General features: G+C 42.4%; 1 protein-coding gene across 3 annotated transcripts in view; it reads right to left on the bottom strand.

The window, feature by feature from the left end:
• The window catches only part of TJP3 (tight junction protein 3), a 47,723-nt gene that overhangs the window by 23,560 nt on the left and 10,332 nt on the right, over positions 1-13,831 (bottom strand). For 2 of the 3 annotated variants that reach the window (XM_007431789.4, XM_007431787.4), the window contains exons 2-4: positions 5,719-5,775; positions 3,050-3,174; positions 1,931-2,033 (exon numbers count right to left, since the gene is read on the bottom strand). In XM_007431789.4, the coding sequence (XP_007431851.1) occupies positions 1,931-2,033; positions 3,050-3,174; positions 5,719-5,766 (276 nt within the window). In that variant the 5' untranslated portion in view covers positions 5,767-5,775. Of the gene's footprint in view, positions 1-1,930; positions 2,034-3,045; positions 3,175-5,718; positions 5,776-13,831 lie in introns of those variants that run through there. The other variant, XM_025168917.2, reaches the window with a different exon arrangement.

The following is a 13,831-nucleotide window of genomic DNA, read 5'->3' as shown; positions in this document are numbered from 1 at the left end:
ATCAGCTTACTGCTTCCTTGCTTAAACTGCATAAAAGATGGTTTTGGGTTCATGAAGCAGCACTCGATTTGGACTTGGGTCCCGAGCGTGCCTCTTTGCTTCTGCACAGAAATAAAGTGTTGGAATCCGCTTTCCTCGACTCTGCGTGATTTATTGGCTCATCGGGCCAGATGGAAACGAACCCGGTGTTGGGGTGGGCCAACACGTGCAAGAAAGATTCAAACCCATCGTGTGAATTAAAGTGGAAGTATGAAAAGTCGCAAATTTTTTATGCAACTTGACCACCTTTCCTGGTGCGAAGAGGAGAATACTCAAGTCCCACTCAGTAAAACTTTGGCACACTTTTCTTTACCTCGACAATTTTTTCAAGCTTGACAGAGATTTTGTCTCAACATTAAAAGAAAATAAATCAATGAGGGCTATAAACTTACTGAAACTGAATTTTGATGCAATTCCATAGCACACAAATCATATTCAACTTTATTAGACCAAGTTATTAAACTAATCTTATTGCTGATACATTTAGATCTGTCGCTCCTATCTTTACAGGATGAGTAAAGAAACCAGGACATCTTTACGTAACTTTGGCTTCCACTTTTCTGAACTAGAAACTATTATTATCTGGACAAGCCAGGATACTAAACCAACATCAAACTTGACTTCAACGTCTTGGCTCATTCTGAGAATAAGTTAACCTCGGCTGATCTTGCAAAGGGCCGGTGTAGTTTGTACTTGGATGGGAGACCACTAGGAAACCCCAGAGAGGTAGATTAGAGCAGGCAATAAAAAAATGTCAGCCACAGATCACTTCCATACAGTTGCCAAGAAAACTTAATCGACACGGCCATGAAGTCACCAGAAGTAAACCTTGATTTGAAGGAGACTTTTTCTTTTTGATTCAGATGCTGACCATAGTTTCCCATTTCAACTCTACTGGAAACTAAGATTAATTAGAAGTTTCCTTGTTGAAGTGAGGCTGAGGAAGAAGAAAGGGGTTCTCATTCGATTTACTGAGATTCGATCAGTCAAACTAGCTCAGGGGCTTGGCGCTGGTTTTACATGCACACTGTAATCTAGAGCGGTGTTTTTCAGCCTCAGCTACTTAAGAAGTGTGGACTTCAACTCCCAGAATTCCCCAGCCAGCAAAAAGATAAAGTCTCCTTCAAATCAAGGACTGGTGACTTCATGGATATGTTCTTCACGTTTTCATGGCAACAGTATGGACGTGATCTGCTGCCGCCATTTTTTCATTGCCTGCTCTAATCTACCTCTCTGGGGTTTCCTAGTGGTCTCCCATCCAAGTACAAACTACACCGGCCCTTTGCAAGATCAGCCGAGGTTAACTTACTCTCAGAATGAGCCAAGAAGCTGAAGTCGAGTTTGATGTTGGTTTAGTATCCTGGCTTGTTTAGATAATAATATGAATGTTCCCATGCTGGCTGGGGAATTCTGGGAGTTGAAGTCCACACTTCTTCAAGGTGCTGAGGTTGAGAAACACTGATCTAGAGAGAGAACTGAAAAGCGTATCCTGACTGGTTGTTGGCAACTCTGCGGTTAGAAGGTTCAACAGCATGCCGTGACATCACAGAAATTCATCCAATGCCTTTCGGAGGGGCATTTCCTGCTAAGCGGGCCAAGAAGCAGAACTGGACGTTTCTCCTCTAATGTTGTACATTGTCTGCCCGTTGGCATCACTATATTACTTTTAAAAAAAGCAGAAGCAGCATTGGCTGGTTCTACCAGGCCAGCCTTTTAGTCAAATTGCAGCCCCCCATTTCACCATGAACCTGTTTACGTATCCACCAAAGAACCTCAGTCCCGTGGGAAGGGGCAGATTTTCTCAATGGATCAGAAAGGGAGTAGGATAGGGGGGAAATGGGATCTGGAAAACCTGCCCCGTCTCAAACCCATCGGCCTCCTCGGCACTCACAATGTTGGCCAGCTTGCCACAAGTTTTCAAAGTGGAGATGGCAAAAGATGACGACACGTTCTCCATGGAGAGGCCGTTGACCATGGCGATCTTGTCCCGGGTTCTGCAAAACGTAAACAGGGAGGAGAGTCAAGGCCTAGCGAGTGAGAAAGAAGCCCCGTTTCCCCTCTCCTCTTTCTTTTCCAAAAGACTTTAAAAGATTGTTAAAATCGCTTCACCCTGCTTTTACCAGATGGGACACACACACCCCTGCCGTGGGCTGTGAATGGAAGGATTTTTCTACAGGCACAAGCTGTGGCCTTTCCATTCAAGATACCGTAAGGTTCCAGTCCTCATTGTTCTAAATGAAGAACAGATTGAAATTCAGTAGCGACATAGGAGGCTGGCTGACATAGTCAGCTCATTTCTTCACCTAATTTTGTCCTATCTGGCCTGTGCTTTCTCCAGAAATGATAACTGGGATCTAACGCAGCCCTTTTTAGAGATGCCAGAATTGGATCGATGGCACCCAAACGAAACACACAGCCTATTCCCATCTTGAGACCTTCCCCGTGTAAAAGACCATTAAAAATATTTTAAAAAGCAGCATGCACGCAATACAGCCCTTTGAGATATTAAAGAAAGGTAGTGGAAGTGGGCACCATGGAATTAAAGTGCCAAGATCACCCTCCTGAAGCAGAGAGCTTTACCATTTACCAATTAAGTACTAGAATTAAGAAATATCCTGTTTTTCCACCAGAGACATCTCAGCTGGGGTGGGGCACAATGCAGGCCAGTGTTTCTCAACCTTAGCAACTTTAAGATAGGTGGACTTCAACTCCCAGAATTCCCCAGCCAGCTTGCTGGCTGGGGAATTCTGGGAGTTGAAGTCCACCCATCTTAAAGTTGCTAAGGTTGAGAAACACTGGTGCAGGCACTGAGCAAGCAAGCAGGTTTGGGCATGAAGAGATCATTACACCAGTCCCGCCCCCAAAGGCTGTAATGGCCCAGCCATTGGTTAAACTGCTGTGACATCACAGAAGGCAAATAGCAATTGCACAAAGTCTTGGGGATCCCAGAGAAAAATACTGGTTTCCCTGGTTTGTGAGTTTGCTGAAACTCCTTGTTTTAAGTACCCACTGGAGTCGGCCAACCGCGGGTCCTCCAGGCACCACATCTGATATGACAATAGAGGTGTCGCCATCTGCACTGTTGGGGCGATCGCGGCCACCCGAAATGGCAATGCCAAAGCCCTTCCGGGGATCCTGTATGAAAGGAGAAAAAAGTTCTTTTCCTGCAGTTCTTATTGCAAGAAAATAGAAAATAACCCCGGGAGGAAGGAAGAAATAAATATATAATATATATAATAATATAATATATATAATAATATGTTATATATTATAGCAATATAAGAAATAAATGCAGGAATTTCTTTTGTCCTGTTACTTATTTACTGAGATTACTCAAGGAATGAGCAAACCCCACTAAGTCTACAAATGGTAAGAAATGCTTTCTAAATAAAATCAGTATATAACAACAAAATAATATTAATTTAAGAACATAAGAGTCCATTTATTCCACATTAAAATAAAATCTAGTCTACAAATCTCACAGATACAAAAGAGAGAGAGAGAGACAGAGAAAAGATGAATATGGAAACAAACATTTCCAAAGAAGGAAATCTGGAAATAGAAAACATTAGAAATTTGAAATGCAAGAACAGTGAAATGGAAAGAGAAACTGAATCTTGGGTTTTGAAACCAGAGTACAGAACGTGTTGTTACCCAATTCCTGCTGGGCTTCATTGCCCATCATCCTCTAATAGCAGTCATGATACCAGAACTGATGGAAATCAGAGTTCCCTGCCATCTAAAGAGGCAGACAGGACCAACTCTTACCAAACCATCAGTAATCAAGATTAGTCAAGGTATTAATCATATTCATCATATTATCTTTATCAGCACTTGCCCTAATTTCAAAGACCAGATCTCTAGTACGGGTTCTTTGTCCCCTGCAAGCTGATGTTTGAGAGGAAGAAAAGGAAAGAAGGAGAGAGAGAAGAAGGAGAGAATCACAAAATAGGACTGCGAGTTGTCCACAAGCTGTGGTCAAAAAAGTCAAGATGGACCCGCCAGTGCGATCAAAGCTCCGCGGGCGTGGCGGCCAACCCTGATTTTTTGTCACTGCACCCAGCAGAAAACCCCGTAGAGCCATGCCTTTGAACTTTTGATTCAATCCAGGAAGCTGTTTTGGAGCATGGAGGGGCACAAGTGTAGCCCCCTCCCCAGCTATTTAAAGCAGCCCCCCCTTTCCCCTTCTTTTAACTTTCCTCCAGGCAAAACAGACCCAGTATTTTCCATCAAGTTATTCCATCAAACCTTGAGGCTAACAGGTTGTGATCTTGCTTCCTCTGGTAGCAGAGGGCCTTTTGATTTTGGGATTCATTCATTCATTCATTCATTCATTCATTCATTCATTCATTCATTCATTCATTCATAATTAAATGCGCTATGATTTTGGGCTTTATTTATTTATTTATTATTAATTAAATGTACTATGATTTTGGGATTCATTCATTCATTCATTCATTCATTCATTCATTCATTCATTCTTAATTAAATGTACTGTGGCCGACCACTCCAATAAACTCTGGGCAGCTGACTACTTTTTCTTATTTTTATGAATTAAGTGAAAAGCAACTGGGAAGACAAAAGAAACAAAGAACAAAGAAGGGGGAAAGGAATAGTACATCAATACATGCTACTTGTACATATTACATACATAGCTGTTTAAGCCTTAATTCCTCTATGTCATTTTTGATCTTTTTTTAAAAATTAATATTATTATTGCTGTAGGGTAAGCTTTACGCTGAGGTGAGGGTTCAAACAAGAATTCAAGAAAAATGAGATTTAATATAATGATTAAGAAAATAAAAATTAAAAATCCAGAGAGAAAAAAAATTGTGTCTATAAGAAAAAGCATTCAAGCAGCCTTCCCTTCCCTTCCCTTCCCTTCCCTTCCCTTCCCTTCCCTTCCCTTCCCTTCCCTTCCCTTCCCTTCCCTTCCCTTTCCTTTCCCCAACCACTAACTGCTCCTTAAATCTTTTTATACTATGCTTTAAACTTCTACAATTACTATAGGTCGTCCCCAATTTAAGAACAAGTTCCGTTCCCAAGGTCTGTCCTTAAGTCAAATTTGAATGTAAGCCGGAAAAGTATTATTGCATAATACTGCATAAATAGTATTGTGTAATGAACTCGAATCACTGTGGATTTAACTTGAATCATTGTGGATTTAACTCGAATTTTGCTGCAATAGGCTGTGTCCTTAACTAAGGTCGTCCTTAAACCAGGCGTTCTTCGCCCGGGGACGACCTGTACTCGATTTGGGGTTATACTGATAAAACTTCCTGATGCTTTGTGTAGACTATGTACAGAAATACTATGGATATGCTTCCTTTCTATTATATCGTTTTCCCCCTCATTTATGGAGAACAGGATGTTCAGCCATTCAGAATCATTCATGAGTGGAATGGCCTCTAAGCCCCATAAAAATAAAATCAGTAAAATGGTTCCTTAGGGGACCTGGTTTCCAGACCTGACAGCCTTGGTCAGATGTCTTTACAAACGCTCCAATTTGTTTTGAAATGCGGTTCTTGAACCAGGAATCCAACATAAGGAGGGACTCACACCAAGCAGGGTCGAGTCACCGATCCCTATCTGGAGAAAGGGGGGCAGGAAACATCTGCCAAATGAAATTATTGTTATTTATTTTATTTTTGTGGCTGTGGTTACAATGCCTCTACTTACCCGATTCAGTGTAATTGTATATTGCTCCCAGATGATCATTTCCTCCATCTCTGCCACCTAGAAGAACATCACAGAGGAACAATGACTGAAAATCATAGGATTCTGGAATTGGAAGGGACCCCCACTTTAAGAACCATTGATCTAGTCCAACCCTCTGCCATGTGCATTAACTACTTAATCCAGTGTTTCTCAACCTTGGCAACTTGAAGATGTGTGGACTTCAACTCCCAGAATTCCCCAGGCTGGCTGGGGAATTCTGGGAGTTGAAGTCCACACATCTTCAAGTTGCCAAGGTTGAGAAACACTGATTAATCCATCCTCAAGAAGTCTTTTTAAAACCTCCAGCGATGGAGAACCCACAGCCCCATACACAGCCAGTTCCCCTGTTGTACAGATTCAACCGCAGGAAGTTTTTCCTTATATTTAAAAATAATCTAGGAAGTTGCAAATGATAAGTGAGTGCACGTCAGCCCAAAATAACATTTATTTATATTTTTCCATAGCCAGAATATTGGGCTTCTCCTCTTCTTGCTTCATTCACCTCCCCTTGCCTTCCCTACTTAGTTTCCCAGCTTATTGCTTTCTCTGAAACTATCCTGGTTCCCTTTGCCTGAGACCAGCATTTCTCAACCTCGGCAAGTTTAAGATGAGTGTATGGACTTCAACTCCCAGGATTCCCTAGCCAGCATGCTGGCTGGGGAATCCTGGGAGTTGAAGTCCACACATCTTAAACTTGCCAAGGTTGAGACACACTGCCTTAGATGCATTGTCTCTCTGCACGCACAGCTCCTTGCAAACTAGGATCTTTTCGGTGGCAAACCATGGTCTGTTTTGTGGATTTCATCCCAGCCAAACTAACAACCCTGCCTTCTCCCAGTGCTACAGTGACCATTATTTATTCATTTATTCATTATAAATTATTTTATTGTTTAATTAATTAACTGATTATTGTAAAGAACAGTCCTGTTCTTTAGATTTATTCAATGTAATTAGTTATTTTCTTGGTGGTGCCCTTGAGTTTTCCTTCATAAAGCAAAGCTATACACATAAATAATTAATTTTTTAAAATTCTTATGAACCTTTCAGGTTATTTGCCCCTTTTTCACGTTTGTCCTTTATTTTTTCCAAGAAGATATGGTCACCATACCCATAGCTAACTGGAGAGCAAACTTCCCCAGAGACCTCCCTGAAATGCTGATTTTTGGGAAGGAGAGGGGTTGGGAATATTTTATATTGTGGAGAAGTTCCAACCAATCAGTATTAAAATCCACCCCCATCCAGAGAGAATACAGTACAAAGATGCTTTTGTAATCATGCAAGACCTTTTCATTTGCAGAGAAAGAACCTGATTTCATCTCATCCATTGCTCTGAGCGATGGAGGGGCAAAAGATGGACTCATCCGTTGGGTCTCCCCAGGGACTCGCCAACCCTGGGGGCCTTTGCATGCACAATGAAAGAGCCACACCCCCTCTTTATAAAAGGATAAAATCTTGGCATCTCCCGTTTAAAAAAGGTAGGAAAGACCTTTTTTTAACCAGCTCAGGACCTTGGAGAGCAAAATGTAGATATCGCAAAGCTAACTCAATGGATAATCTGACCTTTCTGCCTGCCAGCGTCCTGATTTATTTTTGCATTTATTTTGCTTTTTTTAAAAATTTCAAAAACGTCCACCAGCCCTGCAGAATCTGGTTGTTTTGCTTTTTCCTGCCAAAGAAAAGGTGGCGTACGTGGGGCAGTGGTCTCCCCTTAGTTTGCCCCACAACGTCCAGCCCTGTGAGGTAGGCTGGGCTGAGAGAGAAAGACAGGGATATAATCACCAAGTGAGCTCCTCAGTCTCTTCACTCCAAATGCTAGACAACTTTTAAGCCAGTGTGACATAGCAATTAATGCATGGCCCTGATTCAAACTCTCTCAGCCCCCAGAAACTCATTGGCTGAATTTGGGCCAGTCCCTCCCTCTCAGCCCAAAGAGCCAATCAGGTTTGTGCGGAAGGGGCTGGACTAGGAGCAGGGAGACGCAGGTTCTAGTCCCCCCCCCAGCCACAGAAGCTCATTGGTTGACTTTGGGCCAGTCCCTCCTTCTCAGCCCAAGGACCAATCAGGTCTAGCGGGGAAGGGGCTGGACTAGGAGCAGGGAGACCCAGGTTCTAATCCCCTTCATCCGTAGAAGCTCCCAGGGGGAGGGGGGACTCCACCTAACCTACCTCACAGGGTTGTTGTTGGGAGAAAAAAGGGAAGAGCAACCACTACCTACACCGCCTTGAGCTCTTGAATTAAAAGCAGGACATAAAAGGAAATGAATAAAAATCAAACCAAGGTTTACAACTTCCTAAAGTTGCTGCTGAATTGTCGTAATCCCATGCGGGGTACCGAATTAAATTACCACGACATTTTCGTCAGATTAAATCAAGTATTTTTTGCCCTTGCCCTTCGCTTTCTTCTCAGCCGTCTTCTAGAACGCGGCACCATTTACGGGTTCAAAACCAGTTGCACACCCTGGCTTCAAGTGTCTCAGTCCCCTTTTGAAAAGACTGGTTTTCCCACGCGATTCGGCCCAAAATCAAATACTCTGTCTGCGTTCAAGGTCCTTTCTCGGATGCCCCCATTGGAGAATATCAATGAAGGGAAAGCTGAGGAAGAGAATGAAAGATCTTCCTAAGCCTCTGAAGCTGGATTTACGGTTTCTGACCGCTGTTTCATTCTCCGAGGCTTTTCAAGAGCAAATTGTTATTAAAAAAAAAGAACATTTTGTTGTTGTTAACTAAGATATAAACTGTAACCTACTTGTAACTTTTCATGCAAGTGAATCCCCCTGAAAGAGTTAACATTTCAGATGCTATTTTAAGTTTCTGTGTCCTGAATTCCTCCTCCTAAGGTAGAGAGGTATAAACAAATGTGGAAAAGCCCATATTCTACAAAAATACAAAGCAACTTCAGAAAAAGCAACAAGAACAACAGAGGTGAATGCCGATTTCCACTCTTCTTCTTACATAACTTCATACAATTCCTTCCATTATTCCCCTTTGCAGCTTAGGAGGTTTAAACTCCCAGATATTTTTTTATAAACAGTCATCTGCACCCTCTGTTAATAGCTTTGAAAAAAGAAAAAGGCATTTTCTAGCTGATTTTACCAACCCCCCAAACTGTTTGAATATGATTTTCCTGTCCTTTTAAGCTGACTGACTGGATGCAATTTTGCAGCAGAAACATGGCGCCGAAATATTTTAAGGAGAAAAATAGGTCATCGTTCCTCTGAAGCAAACCTGAGGACCAGTTTCCCGCACGGGAGTCAGAGGAGAAGGAAAAATACTTCTCTGCAAACTCCTTGAGGGATTCTGCACAGCTTTTCGCCCGGGGTATTTATGGAAACAATTCACGAGGCATTTGCAAATAGGTGCCCCAGACAAATCTGCCATCGACGTTTACATTGCTCTGTTCCTGCCTCCTTCCCCTAATTAAATGCAGAGGAAGATGCAGCGCCCTGGTGTTGTTTTAAATTCAAAAGTGGAATTTAAAAACGCAGGAGCTCAGGCGCTCTTGGGTGGAGTTGTGTTTTCACTGAGATGAGTTGCAGAACGCAAACAAAATGCCATCTTCCAATGTCCCTCTCATCCCATGGTGCAAACCAACTGGCGTCACAAGGTGTAAGGGTAAAGTAGACAATTCCCTTGAGTCGTGTGCTACTGCTGTTGAGGTTTTCTTGGCACTGATAAAATCATACGGACGTGGTTTTGCTGCTGCTTTCTTCTGGGGTATTTTCTTCATGCCCAGTCTAGATGTTCTGGTGGTCTCCCCTCCGTATTCCAATTAGGTCTGACCTGGCTTTCCTCTTTGAAAGACTGTCTTCATTTATAGGATTTACATAGCCACCCATCTCGGCCTCGTGACACTAGGGGACTTCAAAAAAACATAACACACAAAATATTTTTTGAAAATTATGATTGGCTGAGGTCTGTAAGGATCTCCAGAATCCTTTTAAAAAAGAAAAACGCAATGTTTCTTGAACTTTCTTCTCTCAGGACCCTAACCCACTTATTTTTTTATTACGGAGGACCCTGAAAGAGCTTTTGTTTGCATGGGTTATATTTACTGATATTTACCGTATGAAAAATGAAAATTGATGCATTTGCTGCCGCTACCAGTTCTCGTGATTGTTTGATGGGGTTCTAATATTGTTTTATTTTTCAGCATAGACTGGCACATAATTTTGATTTCACGGACCCCTGAGAGGGTCTTGGGGGACGCCTCAAACCATACTTTGAGAAACATTGATCCAATGTATGAAAAAAAGGGGACAGGACTTTAATTGCGTGCTTGCAATTACCATTTTGACGTTTTTGGCCCACTCCCCTTTCGGACGCCCCTGGCTTGAGCTCGTTCAGCTGGGGAGGGAAAAGAATGGTACTCATTGAGATCTAGCAGCCGGTAAGATTTATCACATCATTCAGGATATTAACGGAAGGTCCTCTCACAAGGTGAAAGGAGTAAAGTACAGAGTAATCTACAAAGAATTTTGCTCTGGACTGCTCCGCTGCAACATTTCACAGCTGCCTCATTTTTTAAGTGCAAAACTGCATTTCAAAATAGAATCAGACAATTTTGAATACCCTGGAAACATGGCAAGCTCAGAACACACTATTTTCAAATGCAAATGCTCCCCAACGTTCAAAATAGAAGTTTTGCACTCCCATGCTTGAAATATATTGCATAGCCCTGGGGGGGGGGGGAAATCAACCTGTCTTGGGGCACATGATGTTATTAACAGAAACACAAGCAGAAACAGAAACAGAATTCACATAAGCAACTGTTTGCAAACTACAGAATTATCTATAGTTAAAGTTAAAAACGGGCACCTGAATTTATCTGGGAAAAATCACTTAATATGTTTGAATGTAGTCTTAACAGTTTTATGCATGATTATTGACATTCTGTCCACTGTTTAAAAAAATACAGTGTGGTATCTCACTGTGTAATGATAAACACAGCCTGGGTTTTTTTTCCCTTCTTGTCCTGTAAGACTAGAATTCTAGTAACACCGTGACTTCCAAGGGTGTGGGGTTTAGGAGAGGCCTAGCAAAATTGCTGCCACAATATACATTATTGTGAATGGCAAAAAGAACTTCTAGGTTCAGAGGGAGTCTATCTGAAGAGAAGACCAACAAGAAGAGGAATAACAGGATACTGGACTACATAAACCTTTGCAGAATTTTTCTTAACAAACATTGGTGATGACAGGGATGAGGATAATGAGATGGAAATAGAAATTTCAGCTTCAAAGGCAGTCTACCTGAGATTATTTAGAACCAGGAAGAAGACACAAAAAATTAATGTTACCTTCAGGCTCAGCTCACAGCAAACACCATGCTAGATTAGACAGGCCTTCCGTTTTACCCAAGAATGCACATATATTCCTAAACAATGCCTAAAAACTGAACCAGCACTAAAAGGTTTTTCCTGGATGAAGCAGGTAAGTTAGAAGTGCCCAAGTTCGCCTTTAAAATAAAAACAAAAAATAGTTTACTGCTGCAACATCAGCAATGACTCAAGAACAATTCATTAGGTGGGCATTGCAAAATTATGCCACAGGCTATTGAGTGGATGAGAAAGTAATTATCATGAGCTTGTTTGGTTGAGTGATTATATGCCACCAAGCCAGAATTGATTCTCAACGACCACACAGATAAATTTTCTCCAGGACGATCTGTTCCTAACTTGGGCCTTCAGATCTTCCAATGGCACCTCCATCGCCCCTGTAGCTGAGTCCATCCCCCCCTTGCTGCTGGTTGTCCTCTTCTTCTCTTTCCTTCCACCTTTCCCAGCATGAGAGCCTTCTCCAGAGAACTAGGTTTTTGCATCATGTGTCCAAAGTAGGATAATTTGAGCCTGGTCATTTGTGCCTCGAGTGAGAACTTGGGGTTGATTTGTTTGGTGATCCATTGGTTTGTTTTCTTGGCTGGTAACAAGGTATTCGCAGGAGTCTTCTCCAACCCCAAAGTTCAAAAGCATCAATACTCTTCCTACCCTGCTTCTTCGAAGTCCAACTTTCACTTCTGTAGATGGTCACAGGGAAGACCATGGCTTCCACAATCCTGATCTTTGTAGGTAATAGATACAGCACAGCATTTGAATATCTTTTCCAAGGCCTTCACTGCTACTCTACCAAGTGCTAGTCTGCGGTGTATTGCTTGACTGCTGGTGCTTTACTGTTGATTGATTGATTATGCACCATCAAGTCATTGTCAACTCTTAACAACCACATAGGTAGACTTTTTTCCAAGACAATCTGTCCCTCATCTGGTTTATCAGGTCTTCCAATGGTGTGTCCATCACCACTATAACTGAGTCCATCCTCTTTGCTGCTGGTCATCTTCTTCTTCTCTTTCCTTCCACCTTTCCCAGCATTAAGGGCTTCTTTAGAGAGTAGGTATTCATATAAAGTGTCCATATATGATAATTTGAGCCTGGTCATTTGTGCCTTGAGTGAGAACTCTGAATGTAGGACCAACTTCTCCAGATAGTCAATCCTAAATGGCAGAAACTATCCACTAATTCAATATCTTCAATGTTAATTCTAAGGCTGGTTGTTATAGCCGTGATGATTAAGTTGGTCTTCTTTATATTCTTAAACCCATTTTTTCACTGTGCTCCCTGACTATCATTACTAGATCTTCCAGATCATGTGCATTTTCAGCTGTCAGAGTAGCGTCAACAGCATGGTACAGGTTTCTTCCTCCAATTTCAAAACCATAGTTGTCATCTTCCTATCTAGCCTCTCTAATATAGAGTCAGCATATATCTTTAATTGTTAATTATGCTTAATGGATCCTCAATTAAAACAAGAAGTAAATTCGCAAAAGAGGAGAAAGACTCCTCCATATGGTCTCACCCAAACCCAAAGATGCTTCTTTTTTTAAAAAAATGGTGGCAATGTTTTAAAGTCATTAATTCAAGGAATAGGATAAAAAAATATTATGACTGGATGAACCAATGCTTTGGCTCTTACAGTTCTAAGAGGAATGCCGGAAAGATGTGAAATTAAAGAAAGGAAATTCAGGCTGGATTCTGGGAGGAATTTCTGGATTATAAAAACTGTTAAGCAGTGGCAAATTCTGCCTAAAATAATGGGGGACCTCCTCCTCCATGGAGGTTTTCAAATGGAGACTGGAGATGGTTTAGCGCAGGGTTCCTCAACCGTGGCAACTTTGAGACGGGTGGACTTCAACTCCCAGAATTCCCCAGCCAGCAAGGCTGGCTGGGGAATTCTGGGAGTTGAAGTCCACCTGTCTTAAAGTTGCCGAGGTTGAGAAACACTGCTCCAAAATGTCCAGCAGATTGAAGTTTCTTCTCCATCCCCTGGTTCTTGTCCCTTTTTCATTTGGGGGATTGGAACCTGCAACTTTGTGTGCCAGGGACCCACAATTCAGCCTTTTGAGCTTCCTTGCTCATCAAAGGAGCCTTCCTGGCCCACGTGGAGCACGGCAGACTTTGGGCCTTGCACACAACCCAACTTTCTGGAAAGGTAAACAATTCCCTGAGATATAATGAGCGCTGTCGCTGCCAGTGGCAAACCCACATTCCTGGGCTGCTGACACTACAACGCTCTGGAGGGCCTTTGTTTCCAGCCGGATTCGCCCATGACTGCCCCCATCACCTTCCCAAAGCCCACAACCCAGCAGGGCTTGTTCTTGGCAGGGCTGCTTAACATTTTTGAACTATAATTTCATAAGCAGGAAGAACCCTTGTGCAACGCTGTCTCCTCCCCCCACTCCCTCCCCCTGTGAAAGCCATTCCAGGGAACTGATGCATCTGTTGAATGACTACCTGCTCTTGCCTGTTTACTATCTGGGAAACTCAGATCTAGAGGATGAGGAAGAAGCATGTTTCCGTTCCAAAAAGACGCCGAGTTCAGCAGGGGTATGAGCACAGAATTCGAAGCGGCGAGCCGAATCCTCACTAGCAGCCTGTTTTTTTGGAAAGTGTTACTTGTGCTCCAACCATGTGGTAGAAACCACATTCCACCCCAAAGCACAAAACAACGCACCCACACACATGCCAAGACGCTGACCGTGAATGATTCGGTGATTCAGTGACACGCGTTCTTCCTGTGCCCCGA

The sequence above is a fragment of the Python bivittatus genome, unplaced genomic scaffold (genome assembly GCF_059951505.1).
Source record: "Python bivittatus isolate LINGU-HERP-01145 unplaced genomic scaffold, Pbiv_v1 ctg000580_np1212, whole genome shotgun sequence".
Taxonomy (NCBI): Eukaryota; Metazoa; Chordata; class Lepidosauria; order Squamata; family Pythonidae; genus Python; species Python bivittatus.
This window is presented reverse-complemented; position numbering and strand designations above follow the sequence as displayed.